Genomic DNA, 19,187 nt, shown 5'->3' on the forward strand with positions numbered 1-19,187 from the left:
ACATCAATCCCACATAGCGTTCCTGCAGCAAATAGGGAACCAGAAGGACCACAAAGGCAGTGCCAGCACCATGGTGCTGCAGGCTGCATTGAGCCACACACTGCACTGAGTATGATGGAGTCACTCCCCATTAGCCCAGGTAGATGTGCTCATTTAGCATCGTTAATTAACATTCTGCTCCGCTGATGATGCCCACCTGTGCCCCAACATCCCTGGCAGCTCCATCCCCAGAGCCCCTGTGGGACACATTGGGTGCCCTTGTGCCCATGTCCCCAGCCATGCCACCATCCTCTCCAGGGACAGGCAGAGCCACCGGGCGGCCACAGCTGCCAGTGCCGCTCACTTTCCTTCCCCTCCCTTGACAAATGGCCCTATTAAATAAAGCCTTTTCCTGCAGAGCTCTGGGTATTAATCTGAGCGGGACACCGGAGACAAATGCGCTGCCACAACCCATTACAGGCAGCATCTCAGTTCCCAGGGAGCAGGCGGGGGGAACAAGCCAGGCCCCCAGCCCAATGGCAGCACTGGGTTTGGACTGGAGCAGAGGGAGACCCTGTGCTCTATAGGGCAGTGCCATGGGGCTGGGGCCGAGACAGACGCCTCTGCACGGCCTGGGTGCATCCGTGAGGCGAGAAAGTGCTCCTGATTGTTTTGGGGGGTGTGAGGATGATTTACACGCCGTTATTATTTCAGAGCTAAAAATAACCTCATCAGCCTGGCCTTTGAAGCTTCCAGGGGGGTAAATAGCATTTTAATATGGATGCATGTGTCAGCACAATCAGTGCGCAGAAAAGGGCTGCAGTGATGGAGGAGTTTAGCATTTAGAGCTCATTAGGCTGACGCGGCGGCAAGTTGGCCATGCCTCTCCTCATGCCCACCTGGTGGGGCCACAGCATTAACAGGGCTAGGGACCCTCAGCACGGCTGCTGCCACACACACTGACCCTCTCTGTGCCCCACAGGTACATCCAGGGTGCTTCATCCCCAAAGGACATGGTCATCATTGTGGATGTGTGAGTAGAGTGGGTGGGCAGTGGGCACCCCACACCCCCCTGTGCCGTGCCGAGCGCCCACTCCCCTGTCTGTGGCAGGAGCGGCAGTGTGAGCGGCCTCACCCTCAAGCTGATGAAGACCTCAGTCCACGAGATGCTGGACACGCTCTCGGATGATGACTACGTCAACGTGGCCTCGGTGAGCCCTGCTCCATTTCTTTTACATGAAATCCTCAGGTGGTACCACTGGCAGCTGCTGGGCAGCTTGAGCCTGGCTCAAGGAGAGCCGTAGCCCTGCAGCAGGTTGGATCCTGCCCTGCCTGGCTGAGCCCTGCCCCACACACCCTGAGGGGTCCTGGATCTCTGGGGAGTGCTGGAGACATGGTGGTCATCAGGCCAGCAATGTTGTACCCCTGGGTGATGCCTGGGCCCAAGCAAAACCAGAGGAAGCCATGGCATTACTGGTGGACAATGGCTTTGGCTTGCATGACAGTGCCACCAGCCCATGACGTGGTGCACGGAGATGAGCTGGGCTGCCAGCAGCCTCTGCCCCCCCTGCCTGACCATGACCGCGCCGGCGCTCGTTAGCACGTCTGGCCCCTCTGCCGCATCACTGCTCCCCTAATGCAGTCCCTGCTGCCAGGAAACAGAGCAGGAGCAGAAAGCAGAACCTGCTTCTTGCTGCCTCTATGCAGCACGGCTGAGCTCAGCTCGGCTTGGCTCAGCTCAGCACTCATTCCCTCACCCCCTGTGCATACCTGGATGCTCCAGCCACGTACCTGAATGCTAGTTATAGGGTTTATTCCATCACCCCTTAATTCCCTGCTCACTTGCTGCCATGCAGCACACTGCAGAGGCAGCAGGATGTGTCCATTGACCCACCATATGCAGAGTGCTGGCCAAGGATCCGCTACATGGACTGGAAATGCCAAAGCCAGAGATCTGGTCTCCAAAACAGCAAACTGATTTCCCAAAGTGCCAAGCGAGCACACCCAGGTTGAGATCACTCCAGTGTCCCCAGTTCCCCAGTGTCCCTGTACCAGTGGTACATGGTCCAGCCCATGGGATTAGAACAATAGAGTCATAGTATCATGAATCATAGAATCATGGAATCATTTGAGTTGGATTATCTGATCCAAATCCCCTGCAGTGAACAGATGTGCTACTGGGACTGCTTTTGGTTCCCCTTCCTAAGACTCTCCACTCTCTCTTCTCCCTCCCAGTTCAACGAGAAGGCAAAGCCAGTGTCGTGCTTCAAGCACCTGGTGCAGGCCAACATCCGCAACAAGAAGGTCTTCAAGGAGGATGTGCAGGGCATGGTGGCCAAGGGCACAACTGACTACAAGGCTGGCTTTGAGTATGCCTTCGACCAGCTGCAGAATGTGAGCCGGGGCTGTGCCTGTGGGTGCTGGGGCTGCAGCATCCCTTTACGTGTGCGCCATCTCTCACCTCACATTCCATCCCTGTGCCTCGCAGTCCAACATCACACGTGCCAACTGCAACAAGATGATCATGATGTTCACGGATGGTGGTGAGGACCGAGTGCAGGACGTCTTTGAGAAGTACAACTGGCCCAATAAGACAGTGAGTGCTCCCCACTGCCTGGCAGCGGGGATGGGCTGGTGCTGGCACCCATCTCTGAGCACCATGGGGATGGGGTCACAGGACAAGCTGGGGTGTGGGGCCCCACAGCGGGGTCCCGGTGCTGCCATGTGCCTTGACGGCCATGCCATGCCGCAGGTGCGTGTCTTTACCTTCTCTGTGGGACAGCACAACTATGACGTGACCCCGCTGCAGTGGATGGCATGTGCCAACAAAGGTGAGCAGGGGCTGGTGTTGGGCATGCATGGGTAACATCACCCCCTGGGCATGTGGGGTCACCTGGCACGTGGGGGCTGGCAGTGGTGCTGGCAGCAGGGCAGATGCTGCAGATTACTGGCTCTCTACCTGCATCTCTCTTTCCTTTCCGAGGTTACTACTTTGAAATCCCCTCTATTGGCGCCATCCGCATCAACACACAGGTGAGGCAGGGTGCTGACACAGCAGTAGGCAGAGCCGCCCTCTGGTCAACCCCAAAAAGCTGCCCAGCCCCAGAACACCATGATGCTGTTGGAATAAATCCTGTGCAGCACCCCCTGCCACTTTCCCTCACTGTGTGGGTTGTCACTGTGTACCCTTGGGGACAGCTGTTCCCTGCAGGGTACCATGCTGAACCTCTGTGTTCCCACTTTGAGATTCCATCCTGTACATACGCAGGGCAGGAGCATGTAGGAGGTGCCTCTGCCCCCTGTCTCACTGTTCCTGCCCGTGTCCCTGCAGGAGTACCTGGATGTGCTGGGCAGGCCCATGGTGTTGGCTGGAAACCGTGCCAAGCAGGTGCAGTGGACCAACGTCTACCAGGATGCGCTGGTAAGGATGCCCACCTGGCACAACCCCAGCGTGGTGTGACAGCCCGGTGCCACCACGGGGCTGGGTGACACCTTCTGTGCTGCTACAGGGGCTGGGGCTGGTGGTGACAGGCACGCTGCCTGTGTTCAACCTGACAGAGGACAACAGTGACAGGAAGGTAGGAGCACTCCTGGGGTCCTGTCCCCTCTGTGGAGCCTGAGGGCGAGCACAGCTGCGGGGATGAGTGCTGCCTGAAGGGTTTGACCCTTGGTGTGGGTGCACCCACTGATTCTGCTGCTTCGTGCTGCCTTCCAGAACCAGCTTATCCTGGGTGTGATGGGGATCGACGTGGCGCTGAACGACATCAAGAAGCTGACACCACGATACAATGTGCGTGAGGGGCTCTTGCCCCATCTGCCCCTGTCCCAGGGTCCTGTTGCCACACTGCAGTCCTGAGCATGGTGTGGCACAGCTCACCCCTGCTCTTGTTCCCCCACAGCTGGGCGCCAATGGTTATGTCTTCGCCATTGACTTGAATGGCTACGTGCTGCTGCACCCCAACCTGCAGCCCCAGGTGAGGTGCCCCTGGTTAGGTCCTCACCTCTGCCCCTGGGGGACACTGGCCAGGAGACGCGTCACGTTTGAAGGATGGCTCCTGCCACCTTCCAGGCAGCAGTGTGCAGGATTTTGCTATGAGCCAGGAGAAATAAGGAATTCCCAGGGATCTTAGGCAAATAGGCTCATTTGTCTGGGAGAGCCAGCTCCTGCAGAGGAGCTAATCGTGGGGATTCATCACTGGGCAGCGAGTGGGGACAAAGCAGTGAGGAACTGCACTGCCAGGGCCCATCTGTCTCATTGGCAGCTATGTCACACTCTACCCGGCTCCGTACTAACAGGCTGCCTGTTGGGTGACAGTGGCTGCTCTGTCCCAACATGGGTGGGGAGCTGTGATGAGTTTGTTTGTGCTCAGCAATGGCTATAGGAGCCCTGAACCCTTCCTCACCCCTCCCCCTCCACCCGCAGATCATCAATTTCCGTGAGCCGGTGACGCTGGACTTCCTGGATGCTGAACTGGAGGATGAGAACAAGGAGGAGGTTGGCAGGGCTGGGGCATGGCAGTGCAGGCTGGCACCACTGGGCTGCTGCTGGGGACCAGTCACCATCCCTGGGTGACATTTGGTGCCATGGGAGCCAGACTGCCCTCACGTGCCTCTCCATGCCCCCCAGATCCGGAGAAGCATGATTGATGGGAACGATGGGCAGAGGTTCATCAAGACACTTATCAAGTCGCTGGATGAGGTAACGCTGCAGGGAGGGGGCATGGAACATGGGGCGGTACCAGCACGCAGAGCCCTGACCCGCCACCCCCACCCTCCAGCAATACATAGACGAGGTGTTCAGGACCTACACGTGGGCTCCCATCAAAAGCACCAACTACAGGTGAGCGGCCTCAGCAGGACCTGTGCCAGCATGGGGACACGTGCCAGGAGCTCCAGAGGTCCCCAAGGCCACCTTGAGTGTGTCCAACAGGCACGGGGTGGCAGAGGTGCGCTCCAGGTTGTACACGTTTCTTTGGAGATGGAGAGCAAAGCTTCCTCCACATCTGTAGAATCACAGAACCCTCTGGGCTGGAACAGATCTCCAGGACCACCAAGCCCTACCCTGGAGACGGCGCTCTCCCAGCTCGGCACTGGGCATGAATGCTGTCACCAGATGCCACTGCACCTCTGCAGCTGGTGCCGAGGCATGGCACACTCCCACAGCACCTTCCATGGGTTCGGCAGCCCCAGGACCACCTCCCATCTCCTCCTTCCCCACCCCCATCTCACAGTCTCATGTGCCAGGCCCTACCGGTGCATGGATTCTCCCAGAGCCAATGGCCATATAAGAGTTTTCTCCTTTCTCCGCTCACTGGGAATCTTCTGACCCTTTGTTTGAGGGCCACGGCTCTTGGCTCTTCCTCTTTGGGGGCAGTTGGTCTGTCTTCCACGCACATCTCCCAGGTACCCAGGCAGGCACTCGCTGCCCTCGGTACTGATCTCAACCTTGGCTGGGCAGACTTGTCACCTCCCTCTGCCCAGGGGTGTGCCCTAGGGGCAATGGGGAAAGTCCTGGGTGCTCAGTAATGTCCTTAAGTGCACCAAGGTGGCTTCAGGTACTCCAGGACATTCCTGGTTGCTCCAGGATAGCTGTGATTGGCCCCATCGTGGCCCCAAAATGGCCCTGGGTGCCCCTTGTTGGCCATGGATTTTCCATGGTGGCCCTGGGTACTCCGTGATGGCCGTGGATGCCCCAGAATACTTGTGAGTGCCCCAGGAATTCTCTGGGAGCCCCATGTTGGTCCTGGGTGCCCCACAGTGTCCATGGATGCCTCCCACAATGCCCATCGGTGCTGCATGGTGCCATGCCTTACACTGCCCATCTGCTCTTCCCCTGCAGCCTGGGGCTGGTCCTGCCCCCCTACAGCACCTACTACATCCAGGCCAACCTCAGTGACCAGATCCTACAAGTGAAGTGTAAGTAGCCCCTTCCCCTGCCCGTGCCCCCCTGCACACCCTCTGCCCCTGCCCACCCCCCAGAAACAGCTGTCGGGGGGGAATGAACGAAGCCAAACCCTATGAGAAAAGGGATGAGAATAGCTGTGAGAGGAAAGCAAACTTAAAAGTGAGCCCGAAAGGCGCGAGGAGGTGAGCGCACACACCCGAGGCAGGGCCAGCTGTGCCCAGGGCTCAGTGCTGGCACATGGCACCCGCGTGGCCGGCACTGCTGGGGCCAGGATAGCGCTGCAGCACAGGGAATTTGCCAAGCCTGTGAAAGTTTGCATGGGTCTTTATTTTTTTTTTTAATTTCCTTGGTTTGGTTACAGTTCTTTGCTTTCAACCATTCTTATCGTTTCGATCAGTTCGCTTTCGGTTGGTTTTGATTTTCTCCTTTCGGTTGAATCTGTGTACTTGTGTGTTAGCCTGGCCCCCTCTCCCCGCCACCCAAGACCCTGGACCCCCCCCACCCTCTCCCGACAGTGGGGCCGGCGCAGCCCCCCAGCGCCCACCCCCCGGCCCTCGGCCCCTGTGGCCGCCAGGAGCCCCCGGACCCCGGGAGGGGGGTCCCCACCTCCGCCCCCTGCCCACCGTTCTGCATGCCCCGCAGTGCGAGCATTGCTGTACCGAGACTGTTGCAAGTGTTTGCTGCTGACTCGCATTTTCCTTTGGAGTACTGAATATATATATATATATTTCTCTAGTGATATCTTGGCATCTTTTATTATTTCACTGTGGCCTTTTTTGTTTCTTTACTTTCTTTTTTTTTTTTTCTTTTCCTTTTTCTTTTACGTGTCGTTTTTTGCAAGAGGTTTCCTTTTGGTATGATTATGATACACAATATTTTTATTCAAACGGCGATTGAATAAAATATTGTTTGTGCCCCCTCCCCCCTTTCCACCCAACCCCCTTTTTTTTCGTTTGTTGTTTTTTTGTTTGTTGTTTTTCTTGCTTTCTCTCTATGGTGGATTCACACAGTACCAAACATCAAAAAGAAGGGCAAGTATTTTCAGTCTCAGACCACTCACCTTCACCACCCGTCCCGCCCCGTGTCGGCCCCAGCCCTGCCTCCACGGCTCCCACCTCCCCTGCTTGCCCATCTCCCTGCCCGTTTGCTGAACCTGCAAACCGCCACAATCCTGCCTTCTCCTCTCTTCCTCTTCCTCCTCCTCCTCCTTCACCTTTTCCTCCTCTCCTCCTCTCCTCCTCCACTCCTCCAGCCCCCTGTTACTTGGAAGCAACATGTCTTGTTATGTTCATGAGAGCTTTCCCACGGTGACCCCACTCCCTTCCCGCGCATCTCTCCGAAATCCAACCTGATACTGCTCCAGGCCCGGTCTCATCCAAAATCGTTTTCGATGGACGAGGTTTTCCGTAGCTAGCCGGGATCCCACTCCTCTGCTGAACCCTCTTCTTGCTGCCCTCTCCTTGCTCCCACCCCTCCGGCTCTCTTCTCCCACCCCCCACCCCTGAACCCAGCTCCTCTGCTTCCTCCCCTACCCCCAAGACAACTCAACCTGAACGGGATAGGGCTGTGCAGAGCAGGGCTGGGGGTGCAGGGTGGAGGGACAGGGCCCAGGGACCCCAGCGGTGCCCTCGCCGCCACTCCCTTGCCCCCTGGGATGGGCTTTCTGGGGCTGTGAATTCACCATGCTATGTGTCCCCTGCCCTGCAGGGATGCCATCGGCCCCATCCAGGCACCAGCTCTCACCCCAGGGCTTGATGTCCCGGCACCAGGGGCTGCAGGCGGTCACCCCACACAGCCAGGTGGCTGTCACCAGTGTCACACATGGCAGCGTCCCCGCCATGCCCTCACTCACATCACATAGCACCTACATGGCCATGGCGGGAGGACAGGGAGGGAACACCAGGGCCGGGAGCCAGGGAGCGGCAGCGGGCAGCGGTGTCCCCCTCAGCCCTGTCCCATCAGCCTTGAGTTGCCTCCTCCCGCGCCCCTGCAATGGCGATGCGGATGGGCTCGGTGCGAGCGTTCTGTGCTCCTCTCCTCCTCCTCCTCTCATCGGCTTGTTCCCAGTCCCTGCCTACAGCCCTCGGAGAGCAACAGTCCAACCTCTGGCCGTGCTTCACTGCCCAGCCGCACAACGCGCTGTGGGTAGGGGAAACCGTGGGGACCTGGGACATCACCTGCCCACAGACACACATCCACCACCGCCACAAGGGGACATCCCTGGGAGCGAGGACCCCCCACATTGGAGCAGGGTGGCCGAGGGCTTGTGGCTGTGCCCCAGGGGTGGGGGGCCCCGCAGCAGGACCCCACAGCGCGTTGCTCGGCCCCTCTCCCTGGCGAGCCGCGGGTTGGACTGTCCTCGTCAAGGTGCCTGGTTTGGCCATGCCGATGCCTGAAAACTCCTTTTCTCTCCGATGACCAAGTGTTTCGGCGGTTCTCCACCAGCACAGCATGCGGTTCCCTCCCGTTGTCGATGACCCTAATAAGAGAGAGACGCCACCAAACATGCATATATATATCCACGCGCACATATATATGCGTGTGCGTGCGCGCGTCCCGGCGTGCCACCCAACCAAGCCAACGGTGCTCCGACGCCAATTCGGTCCAAATCCTCCCCATGCCAGCAGCGCGTTGGTGGGCACTCAGTGCCGCGGGGGCCGCCGGCCAGCACGACGGCTTTCCTTTCTCTCTTGTTACCAACGCAGCCAGTCTCCGTCCCTGCCCTCTCTCTGTCCGTCTCTCTCCTCCTGAGCCCCCCCGGCATCTCCGTTTGCAACCCCACCGGATAACGTTGCCTTTCTGTTGCAGATTTTGAATACCTGCTGCCCAACAGCTTTGAGTCGGAGGGACATGTGTTCATTGCTCCCAGGTAGCTCTGTGTGTGCGCTTGCCGAGGTGTGCATCCCCCCGGCCCTGCTGCCCCCACCTCGCCTTGCCTACCTCCCCTGCCGCTCTGTGTTGTGTGCCCACATGCCGCACGGTGTTGGTGGCACGGGACCCCCCGGAGGCTTGCAGTCAGCGTGGTATATATGGACGTGGCATAGCCCTGACTATGTACGTGCATATATAGGTATAGTTTCTGAAAATCCAAGGTGAACAGACGGACGGACAGACAGACAGACATGCCCCTCCACCTGCATCCCAGTCTGCAGAGGGCACCAGGCAGGGTGTGCAGGCACCCAGCACCCCATCCTTCGTGGCTGCAGAGTGCAACCCATGAGCACCCCTCATTAACAATGCTGGCAGATCATCTGTGTGCTCATGCACTGGTGCTGCAGCCAAGCAACCTGCTGGTGGGGTCTTCATCATTGTAGTTTGCATCCAGTAAGTTGATCCTATGGTGCCTGCAGTGCAGCATCAGAGGTGACTTTGGGGCAGTCCTTCATCCTCAGGCAATGTACAGGGGCAGTGAGGTCTGAGAACCATGGGATCCAAAGCAGAATCTCAACAAGAAATGTACAGCTCCTGCAATTAAGAAGCAGTCTATGGTTCAGTCATGATAGGGATGGAGAACGGACTGTGAGGAGCGGCTCTGCCTCAAGCTGCCCTACCATGGCTAGGGAGCCTTGACTCAGGATGCAGCAGGAGAAGGTGGCTTTTGCAGCTGGAGCTGTAGAGCTTTGGGTGAAAAAAAAGAGGGGCGAGTGCTCTGGGCCATGGAGCAGCTCCCTGAGCCTTCTCCTGTCAGGCAGGCACCCATAGGATGTGCCACCAGTCATTTTCAGAAACCGTATATCCCGTGTTCCCCCCGTGGGCGTGCTGTCCGTGTACCCGTGTGCATCCGCGCGGCTGGGCAGGTGGCTGCTCCCCCGAGAGGGGACACAGTGACCCTGTGGAAAGGGTCCCAAGGAGCCCCCACCCCAGTAATACCCAGCAAACAGACCTGGGCTGCAGCCGGCAGGGCGGGCACAGCGTCACTATCCCTGTTACCAGGGTCCCCAGCATGTGCCCAAGGTAAGTACCACTGCCAGCGGGTGTGGGTGGGGATACACAGTGTGGTGGCTGCAACAGCACCCAGTGCCACCAGTATGGGGAGAGAGGGGCTTGGGGTGCTCCAGTTTATACCAGGGAGGTGTCGGCACATTGGTGGCACCTCAATGGCTGCAGAGGTGATGGCGCCAGTAGTACCATAGGTGGTGGAGATGCCCACAGCCCGGTGCAGCTCACTCCTCACTGCCACACTGGGTTTGGGGTGAGGAGGTGGCAGCGGCTGTGGGCACGTGGCTGGAGCCTGGCAGGCAAGGGGACACGAGCACGACTGGCATGGGAATAAAACTGACCTTACCTTTTTCATCCTTGTGAACCACACATTTTGTCACCCAAACCCCAGAGAGTATTGCAAAGACCTCGACTTGTCAGATAACAACACCGAGTTCCTGGAGAACTTTATTGCCCTCATGGAAAAGGTGACCCCAGACTCCAAGCAGTGTGAGTAGCCGGGGTCAGCTCAGGGGCGGGATGCAGGGCATGGGGCACGAGCAGCCCCACAGGGACCAGCCCTCACCTCATGCTGCTCCTCTCCCAAGGTGACAATTTCCTCCTGCACAACCTAATCCTGGACACTGGCATCACGCAGCAACTGGTGGAGCGTGTCTGGAAGGACCAGGACCTCAACACGTAGGCAGGGAACAGCTGTCCCTGGGGATATGGGGACAGAGGGGGTTGGGGACATTGAGAGGCTGGGACAGGGGACGGGGACAGAACAAAGCCCTACCAACACCCTGCATTCCCCCTCTCCCTGCAGGTACAGTCTCCTTGCTGTCTTTGCAGCCACAGATGGGGGTATCACCCGTGTCTTCCCAAACAAGTGAGTGTCCTGGTGGTGTGCCCGCGCCTGGTTTCTTGTGGTGGCACATTCAGTGGTAGAGCCGGGGAAGAGGGGCACCCATGGCCGTGTTTGCTCCCTTCCAGAGCCGCAGATGACTGGGAGGAGGAACCAGAGCCCTTCAATGCCAGCTTCTACCGCAGGAGCCTGGATAACAAGGGCTACATATTCAAACCACCCTACCGGGATGGTGAGTGCCTGCAGAGCGCTGTGGCTGTGCTCTGGCTGTCCCTGTGTGCCCCCTTATGCCACACCTGTCCTCCACAGATGGCTACCGGGGGCTGGATCTGGAGAATAACACCATTGGGATCCTGGTGAGCACCGCGGTGGAGCTCAGCATCGGGGGCAAGACACTAAAGCCAGCAGGTGTGCAGGGGCTGGGTGACGGCACCACTGGGCTGGGGGTGTCCCTGTCCATCCGGAGCCAGGGCTTACCCCTTCCCCCCCTCTGCCTGCGACTCCTCTCCCACAGTGGTCGGGGTGAAGCTGGACCTGGAAGCCTGGGCGGAGAAGTTCAAGGTTCTTGCAAGCAACCGGACAGACCGTGACCAGCTGGGCTCCCGCCGGGTATGCGGGGACAGGGCTCTGCTGGCCGGGGACATGGATGGGGAGCACTTCTGGGTGCTGCTGCCCACATCCCACTGGCCTGCAGTACATAGCCCTGGTTTCCAGCCCTCTGGGGGCACATCCCCCCCGAGCAGGGGAGGAGGGTGTCGCTGACCCACTCTGCCATCATTTTGGTTGACAGTGTGACCCCTCAAGTAGCTGTGAGATGGACTGCGAGGCCAACAACAAGGTGAGTGTTGGGCAGGGCTGGGTGGTGCCCAGTCCCTGTGGCCCCAAGCCCCCCCATGGGGAAAAAGCCCCCAGGTGAGGGGTGAGTGAGGGTGGTGCTGGCCGTCCCTCCTGCCCTGCCCACAGAGGACAAGGCAGGTGGGCAATGCTGCCCTCTTTTCCCAGGACCTCATCTGCGTCCTCATTGATGATGGAGGCTTCCTGGTGCTCTCCAACCAGGAGGATCACTGGTACCAGGTGAGCAGCACAACCCCCAGAATGCTGCAGTCCTGATGGCAGCAGGGAGCCGAGGCCCCTAAACTCATATCACACGTGACATTATGCACCCCCGCTTGAGTCCTTGCCACAGCAGCCCCCAAAGCAAGGTCTGCTCTGTGCTGCTGGGTGCAGCCCGTTCCGATGTCCTGCTCCAGGTGGGCAAGTTCTTCAGTGAGGTGGATGCCAACCTGATGTCTGCCCTCTACAACAACTCCTTCTATGCCCGCAAAGAGTCCTATGACTTCCAGTCCGTCTGTGCCCCTGAGGCTCAGAGCAACACAGGAGCTGCACCACGTGGTGTCTTTGTGGTGAGTGCCCACCGGCCCATGGCTGTGCCAGCATCACTCGTGGGTCCCACCACCTCACCACCCCTCTTCCCACAGCCCACCGTGGCCGACCTGCTGAACCTGGCCTGGTGGACCTCAGCAGCAGCCTGGTGAGTGCGCCATGAGGGCTGTGTGCAGGGCTGGGACCTGCATGGCAAGAAGGATATTGGGGTGCTGGAGTGTGTCCAGGGGAGGCAGTAGAGCTGGAGAAAGGCCTGGAGAACAAATGTGGTGGGGAGGGGCTGGGGAAACTGGGATTATGTAGCCTGGAGAGTAGGAGGCTCAGGAAGACCTCATTGCCTTCTGCAGTGGCTTCAAAGGAGGCTGTGACAAGGTGGGATCAATCTCTTCTGCTGAGCAACAAGTTGTAGGATGAGAGGGATGGCCTGGAGCTGTGCCAGGGGGGGTTTAGGTTGGATAAAATGTCTCTACTAAAAGGGTTGTGAAGCCTTGGGACAGGCTGTCCAGGGAGGTGTGGGGGGTCAGCATCTCTGGAAGCATCAAAGAGACATGGATGTGTTTGGGGGCATGTGTTGGCTTAGAGGTGGATTTGGCAGCACTGGGTCAGCAGTTGGACTTGATGACTTAAGGGATCTCTTCCAATCTGAACGATTCCCTGATTTAATGAGTGCCATCAGTGCCTCATCCCATCGCTGGGGCACTGCTGGGTGACACCAATGTGTCCCCAGGGCTGCTCAGCTCACACAGCCACGTTCCCATCCCCAGGTCCCTCTTCCAGCAGTTCCTCTACAGCCTCACCTACAGCAGCTGGTTCCAGACAGGTGAGAGCCACGTTGTTCCCAGGGCTGGGTGGGTGGGTGATGTCCCCCCACTGGGCACCCACGGCCACGGGGCACTGTGTTGGTGCAGAGGACGTCATGGCAGACGGCATGGAGGCGAGGGAGACGAGCTGCATCATGAAGCAGACGCAATACTACTTCAGCACTGTCAACGCCACCTACAACGCCATCATCGACTGCGGGAACTGCTCGAGGTGGGTCAGTCCCCTGCATCCCTGAGGTGTCCCCGTGGCTTCGGGGGGGGATGGTGACACAAGGCCAACGCCACCCATGCATCCTCCAGGCTGTTCCACGCGCAGAGGCTGGCCAACACCAACCTGCTCTTCGTGGTGGCTGACAAGCCCCTGTGCAGCCAGTGCGAGTCCGTCAAGCTGATGCAGGCTGAGGTCAGGGGTATCCTTTGGTGGCACAGTGCCATCCTCATAGGTGGCACAGGGACAAGGGGAAAGGGGGAGGGCAGGGCAGGGGGAGCTGCCTTATGGCCGTGGACCTTGAGGTGCACCGTGTTCCTTTGCCACACTGGTCCCCGTCATTTCCTTGACCCACGAAGCTCCCCCGAGAGACCCAAACCAGTGTGAGCTGGTGGACAGGCCCCGCTACCGGAAGGGCCCCCACATCTGCTTCGACTACAATGCAACAGTACGTGAGGGGCTGAGGTGCCATGGAGCCGGGGGGGGAGACTGAAAGGGATCAGAGCAGGGGGATCCCCCTGGAGGGCGGCAGGGCCTCGGGGTGCCCTCCTGGAAGGGTGGAGACAGAGCGTTGGGGGGACTTTCTGGGGGAGATCAGAGCCACGGGATTTCCCTCTGGGGGGAGGCAGAGCCATAGGGTGCCTAAGGGAGGGGGCATCACCATGGGGTACCCAGGGGTTACCATTGTTACGGGGGGGTCGGGGGGGGGTCACACTGTATCCCCTTGCAGTGTGCTGTTGGCTCTGTGAGTGCCCCATGTCTGCTCTCCCTTTGCCCCCCCAGGAAGATACCTCAGACTGCGGCCGAGGGGCGTCCTTCACCCCCTCCCTCGGGGTCCTGCTCTCCCTGCAGTTGCTGCTCCTCTACGCCAGCACCAGCCGGCACCCGCTGCCCCCGGCCGCCTGCCTTTAACCCTCGTCCGCCGCCCTCCTGTTCTCTTCAGCTTCCATCTCCATCCCCTTTCCAAGGCCAGGTGGGATGGGAGCGACCTCCCCCCACTGCCCCCCCGGCCTTGGGGCCGCGCTCCCCACGGCCGCATCCAAAGAAGAGCTGGGGTGTGGGCAGGGGGCCCCCAACCGGGACGGCGTCCGGCCCCCTCTCCCGGCCGCTTGGACTCCGAACGCCCCCTCTGGCTGCCCCCCACCGCTGCAGCCCCCCCCCTCCCCCCATCGCCTATTTTTTTAGCCTCGAGATTTTAAAGCAGATCTTTCTACATCTCGTTCAGCCTGGAGAACGACGGTGCGTGTTGTGCTGTCAGTGACAAAGACACGTGGGATGGAAGGGGGAAAAATGACACACAAGATGATAAAGGGAAGAGGAGTTACCCCCCCCGTCCTGCTCAGGGTGGGCACGGAGATGGCAGCTCTCGTGGTGCAGGACAGCCGTGGCAGCGTCCCTGCGGCGCGGGGAGCCGGGTGTCGCCTTCAGCGGGACCGGACCGAGCCCGTGGTCCCACCCTCAGCTCATCCGCTCTCATTCATGTGTCCTGGGCACAGATATTGGGGTGAAAAGGAGAAAAAAAAAAAAAAAGAAAAAAAAAAGAGAAAAATGGTATTATTTATTTTCTGTTCTGTTCTGCAGATCACTGTGAATCCTTCCCCATCACCTGCCCCACCGCTGCTTGGCCCCTCTGTCCCGCACCAGCCAGCGGGACAGGGCAGGACTCGGTCCCAGCACCGAGTGTCCCCTATGGGCAATGTGTGCTCAGACGGGAGCTCTGTGCTCCCTACAGGACGCACGGCGTGTGCCCAGAGGGGTCGTGCCACTTGTCCCCATACGGGATGTGCCATATGGCCCCAAAGGGACGCGCCGTGTGTCCCCAGCCCTGTGTCCCCGGCAGGGCCGTGCCAAGTGCCAGGTGCCGTCAGCTCTTTGGCCGCCCCCAGCCCCGGCCCCGCCGCCCTTTGTGGGCACGGGAGCGGGGGCCGGGCCAGCCGGGGGGTCTGGGGAGGCTCCGATGAGCGCTGGGGTTAATTAATGGTCATTCTGCTTGTAGCTTTCTCAGTCAGTGTGTGTTTGGTTACTGTCTCTGGGAACCGTGTTTGAACAGATGGCTCTGTGTTACCGGGAGTGTGTGTACTGCTGTAGTCTAGTTAGGTGCTCCGCGAGAAACCGCCACTATACAGAACTATAAATATATACATATATAGTCTATTTTAAGTTCAATCCGAGAGCCGAAGGGACGGCGCGGCCCCGGCCCCCCGCCCCACCAGCGCCGCGTCCGCCCCTCCCCGCCCCGACAGCTTCTCTCCGCTCATTCGAAGGCTTTGGGTTTTTAATCGGTTGGATTTAATTTATTTTGACTTTCTTTGGGTTGGGTTTGTTGGTTTTTTGTTGTTTTTTGTTTGTTTGTTTCCTTTTTTGTACAGAAGAGTCAGAAAACTTCCAAACCCACCAAAACTCCACTTTGTAAGATATCGTGCGTGTGACTCCTTGTAAAATATTTTCAAATGGTTTATTACAGAGACTCAGTTATTAAATAATGTTCATATTTTCACTTCACAGGTGGTGGCTGCATCATTTCCCGGGGTGGGGGTGGGGGGGCGGAATTGGTTTGTTCCCTGTGGCCAGGCTGGACCAGGAGACACGGGCGAGACACGGCCGGGCTCCTGCAGCCCATGGCCCGGCCCCGTGTCCCTCCATCCTGCTGAACATCCATGTCCCCGAGTGTGCTGTGACTGCCCCACGCACCCCATGATCCCCCCGTGTCCGCGTCCCCTGTTGCCCCCCAGCCGCCTGGGTTCACCCTGTGCCCTCACCCCCCTGTCCGTGTCCGTGTCCGTGTCCGTGTCCGTGTCCGTGTCCCCCAGCCCCCCAGCCCCATCTCCCGTCCCTCAGTGCCGGTCCCTCAGTGTCACGTCCTCTCCTTGTCACCACCCCCATGTCCGCGTTCCCTCCGTGTCCGTGTCCGTTTCTCCCGTGTCCGTCCCCTCGTGTCCGTGTCCCCCATGTCCACGTAGCCGCACCCCAGCTCCTCTCTCCCCCCATTTAACCCTATATCCCTCAGTGTCTGTGCCTCCGGTCCCACGCTGTCCGGTCTCACTGTCCCCCACACTCCATGTTCCCACTCTCTCCGCTCTCCCCCCCCCCGTGCTCCCCGTCCCCCCCTGGCCCCGCCCCCTGCCCCCATGAGGCCCCGCCCCTCTTTCCGCTCCACGCCGCTCTCGCGCAGGCCCCGCCCGTCACTGCGCACGCGCCGTTGCTGTTTGTCCGCGCCCGGCCTGGCCTAGCGGGGCGGCCCGACACGGAGCGAGCGGCGGCGGGTGGGGAGCGGAGCGGAGCGGAGCGGAGCGGGGAGCGGAGCCGCAGGGGGAGCCGCGAGGGGGCCCGGCGCCGCCCCTGCGGGGGTAGGCCCGGAGCTCGGGGCCCCGCCGGCCTCGTCCTCCTCCCCGCGTTGTCCGGGCCCGAAGATGCGGCGGTACCTGCCCGCGGCCCGGCAGCACTGCGTGGCGGCGCTGGGCGGCAGCAGCGTGGTGGTGAAGGCGCTGAGCGGGGCCGTGCTGCTGCTGTACGCGCTGTCCTTCGCGCTGGACACGGCGCACGCTCTGGCCGTGACGCCCGGCTTCCTGCTGCTGCCCCGCTGCTGGCTCTGGACGCTGCTGACGCACGGGCTGGTGGAGCGCAGCGCGCTGGGCGCGGGGCTCAGCCTGGGCGCCGTGGGGGCGGCGGGGCGGCTGCTGGAGCCGCGCTGGGGGGCGCTGGAGCTGCTCGTGTTCTTCGCCGTGGTCAACGCGGCCGTGGGGCTGCTGGCCGCCGCCTCCTACTTCCTCGCCTACGCCGCCACGTTCCGCGTGTCCTACCTGTTCGACGTGCGCATCCACGGCGGGCTCGGCTTCCTGGCCGGGGTGCTGGTGGCCCTCAAGCAGACCGTGGGCGACGGCACCGCGCTCCGGGTGCCGCAGGTGCGGGTGAAGGCCGTGCCCGTGCTGCTGCTCCTGCTGCTGGCCGCGCTGCGCCTCGCCGGCCTCATCGAGAGCCCCGCGCTGGCGTCCTACGGCTTCGGGCTGCTGTCCAGCTGGGTCTATCTGCGCTTCTACCAGCGGCACAGCCGGGGCCGCGGAGACATGTCCGACCACTTCGCCTTCGCCACGTTCTTCCCCGAGGTGCTGCAACCCGCCGTGGGGCTGGGAGCCAACCTGCTGCACGCGCTGCTGGTCAAGGCGCGGCTCTGCAGGAAGACGGTGAAGCGCTACGACGTGGGCGCCCCGTCCTCCATCACCATCAGCCTCCCGGGAACCGACCCGCAGGACGCCGAGAGGAGAAGGTACCGCTCACCCCGCCCTGCTGCTGCACGCTGACCCGTGGTGCGCTTTGTTTGGGGAGGAGGTGAAGGCTCGGGGTGCTGAACGGAGCCTGCCCCAAGGGTTCACCAGCTGGCACTTGTCTATTGTCCATTGCCATTGCCCACTCGCTGGTGAAGCAATGGAAGTGCTGCTGGGGTGGGAGGACACCACCCTCGCTTTCCAAGGCAGAGGCAAAGTGCTGGGGATGAGTGGGAGGCCTGGGGTGGGGTCAGGGAGCAGGAGACATGGTTCATATGGCTGCTATCACCTGGTGCAGCAGGAGCCAGTCAGCACCGTGACCCAGCCCTCCTGTATGCACAGCTCACTGTCATGGGGCAGGGCACCTGCTCACTGTTCCTGTGCGGTTCCTAGAGTGGCCCCATGTGAGCCAACAGCAGCCACACGCACCACGTGGGAATGGAGCTGTGCATCTCGGAGCAGAGGTGGCTCTGTTTGGCTTCACTGTTAGCAGTGCAGCTCCTGCTCGAGCAGCGTGGCCATGGCAGGGATGCTCGGTGCTGGGCATGACTCCCCTGCTGCAGCAGGGCTGGTGCCAGCTGCATATGGGGCAAGAGGAGTGGGGCAGAGCAAGAAATGCATCTCATGGTCCCCTCACACCAGCCTTTCCCCACCTTTGTTCTGCAGGCAGCTGGCCCTGAAGGCGCTGAATGAGCGGCTGAAGCGCGTGGAAGACCAGACAGCCTGGCCCAGCATGGAGGACGAGGAGGAGGAGGTGGTGGTGAAGAGCGAAGCCCCACTGCTCCCTGAGGCCAGCGTGGCTGGGAAGGCAGCCAGCCACGAGAGCAGCCTGATCACCTTTGAGGATGCCCCGTCACAGCCGTGAGCTGCAGCTGCTCTGCCCCATTCTCCCACCCTGGCTCTGTGGGAGAGCTGCAGGTGCCCACGTGGGACACGGCCTGCGAGGACGCTGCTGACCCAGGGGCAGGAGCTACCTCAGAGCCACGGGGCTCTGCTTCTCTCTGCCTGCTCGTGTGGCTGGGGCTTCTAACGAGGAGGTGGATGCCTGTGCTGGGGACTTTGTTCCAGAGGGAAACCTGGAACCGATCTGTAGTGACCAGCTCCATTCCTTAAGGCCTCTGCACTCAGCCATGAAGGAACCTCACGACGCCCTGGGAGCAGCCATCAAGCAGCACCACGCTCTCTCGCTTCTCCTCTGCACTCAGAACTTAATTTTCTCCTTTCTTGAGTTAGTTTTGTTCTTAATCTAAGGAACAGGGAAGGCTCGTGGGTCTCTTTTCCAAATCCCCTGCCTGTTTCCACCCTCCCTCCACCCTTTAGGAGGTGGACAGAGCTCCCACACAGGGCCGGCGCCTGTTTTTTGGCTCTACCACAAGGAGAGTGGGGATCAGCCCTGATTCCCATGGCATCAATCTGTTGGTTCTCCTTTTTCTCCTGCTGCAGTGAGTCCCCAGGAGGAGCCGGTGCCCTTGGCTGCTGCACGACTAATCCGTTTGTCAGATTATCCTAGAAGCTGGAATTAATTTTTACAGCGGGGCACTCGCTGCTTCCCCTGGCACCACGTTTCTCTCCTGCGGGTAGAAACTGGATCCCCCTCCTCTTCTGCTCCCTCTGTGTGGCTGGGCTGTCCTTGCGAGGGAGAGGCTGCTCCCGGAGCTCTCAGGCCGGGCGCTGGGGTGCAGCCCACGGTGGTGTTACGAATTTATTTTTTTAAAGGACCACATGGGAAGGTTTTGTCAACTAGGAAAAACACAGACATTTCAGTATCAATAAACAGTTCTTTGAAAGAGCGCTTGTCATGTCCCTGCACTGCATGGGGGGGGAATGGAACTGCAGGATGGGGGGG

The 19,187-nt window shown here is 60.1% G+C and overlaps 2 protein-coding genes across 5 annotated transcripts in view; both read left to right on the forward strand.

The window, feature by feature from the left end:
- The window catches only part of CACNA2D2 (calcium voltage-gated channel auxiliary subunit alpha2delta 2), a 120,127-nt gene extending 104,546 nt beyond the window's left edge, over window positions 1–15,581 (forward strand). For 2 of the 4 annotated variants that reach the window (XM_015874546.3, XM_085517121.1), the window contains 31 exons: window positions 962–1,012; window positions 1,091–1,190; window positions 2,215–2,373; window positions 2,468–2,575; window positions 2,732–2,810; window positions 2,963–3,012; window positions 3,311–3,400; window positions 3,489–3,557; window positions 3,695–3,769; window positions 3,879–3,953; window positions 4,403–4,474; window positions 4,607–4,678; window positions 4,758–4,819; window positions 5,819–5,895; window positions 6,895–6,915; window positions 8,693–8,753; window positions 10,215–10,312; window positions 10,411–10,501; window positions 10,629–10,691; window positions 10,796–10,899; window positions 10,977–11,075; window positions 11,182–11,276; window positions 11,458–11,505; window positions 11,670–11,741; window positions 11,918–12,070; window positions 12,146–12,198; window positions 12,815–12,870; window positions 12,959–13,082; window positions 13,172–13,281; window positions 13,439–13,527; window positions 13,863–15,581. In XM_015874546.3, the coding sequence (XP_015730032.1) occupies window positions 962–1,012; window positions 1,091–1,190; window positions 2,215–2,373; window positions 2,468–2,575; window positions 2,732–2,810; window positions 2,963–3,012; window positions 3,311–3,400; window positions 3,489–3,557; window positions 3,695–3,769; window positions 3,879–3,953; window positions 4,403–4,474; window positions 4,607–4,678; window positions 4,758–4,819; window positions 5,819–5,895; window positions 6,895–6,915; window positions 8,693–8,753; window positions 10,215–10,312; window positions 10,411–10,501; window positions 10,629–10,691; window positions 10,796–10,899; window positions 10,977–11,075; window positions 11,182–11,276; window positions 11,458–11,505; window positions 11,670–11,741; window positions 11,918–12,070; window positions 12,146–12,198; window positions 12,815–12,870; window positions 12,959–13,082; window positions 13,172–13,281; window positions 13,439–13,527; window positions 13,863–13,991 (2,605 nt within the window). In that variant the 3' untranslated portion in view covers window positions 13,992–15,581. The remainder of the gene's footprint in view (window positions 1–961; window positions 1,013–1,090; window positions 1,191–2,214; window positions 2,374–2,467; window positions 2,576–2,731; window positions 2,811–2,962; window positions 3,013–3,310; window positions 3,401–3,488; window positions 3,558–3,694; window positions 3,770–3,878; window positions 3,954–4,402; window positions 4,475–4,606; window positions 4,679–4,757; window positions 4,820–5,818; window positions 5,896–6,894; window positions 6,916–8,692; window positions 8,754–10,214; window positions 10,313–10,410; window positions 10,502–10,628; window positions 10,692–10,795; window positions 10,900–10,976; window positions 11,076–11,181; window positions 11,277–11,457; window positions 11,506–11,669; window positions 11,742–11,917; window positions 12,071–12,145; window positions 12,199–12,814; window positions 12,871–12,958; window positions 13,083–13,171; window positions 13,282–13,438; window positions 13,528–13,862) is intronic. The other 2 variants (XM_085517123.1, XM_015874547.2) reach the window with 1 other exon arrangement.
- Window positions 15,582–16,251: 670 nt separating this feature from the next.
- On the forward strand, window positions 16,252–19,128 carry TMEM115 (transmembrane protein 115). The gene is made up of 2 exons (XM_015874491.3): window positions 16,252–17,343; window positions 18,008–19,128. Exons 1-2 carry the CDS (start codon window positions 16,490–16,492, stop codon window positions 18,204–18,206), a joined length of 1,053 nt encoding a protein of 350 aa, XP_015729977.2. The 5' UTR covers window positions 16,252–16,489; the 3' UTR covers window positions 18,207–19,128.
- The last annotated feature ends 59 nt before the right edge of the window (window positions 19,129–19,187 follow it).

The sequence above is a fragment of the Coturnix japonica genome, chromosome 15 (assembly GCF_054131305.1).
Source record: "Coturnix japonica strain WE chromosome 15, WE-NBRP24, whole genome shotgun sequence".
Lineage (NCBI taxonomy): Eukaryota > Metazoa > Chordata > Aves > Galliformes > Phasianidae > Coturnix > Coturnix japonica.

Excerpts from the sequence above, each read along its gene's own strand:
- TMEM115 (XM_015874491.3), top strand. The coding sequence starts at position 16,490 with ATGCGGCGGTACCTGCCCGCGGCCCGGCAGCACTGCGTGGCGGCGCTG. Across the intron at positions 17,344-18,007 it reads CAGGACGCCGAGAGGAGAAG|GCAGCTGGCCCTGAAGGCGC; the intron begins GTACCGCTCACC and ends TTTGTTCTGCAG.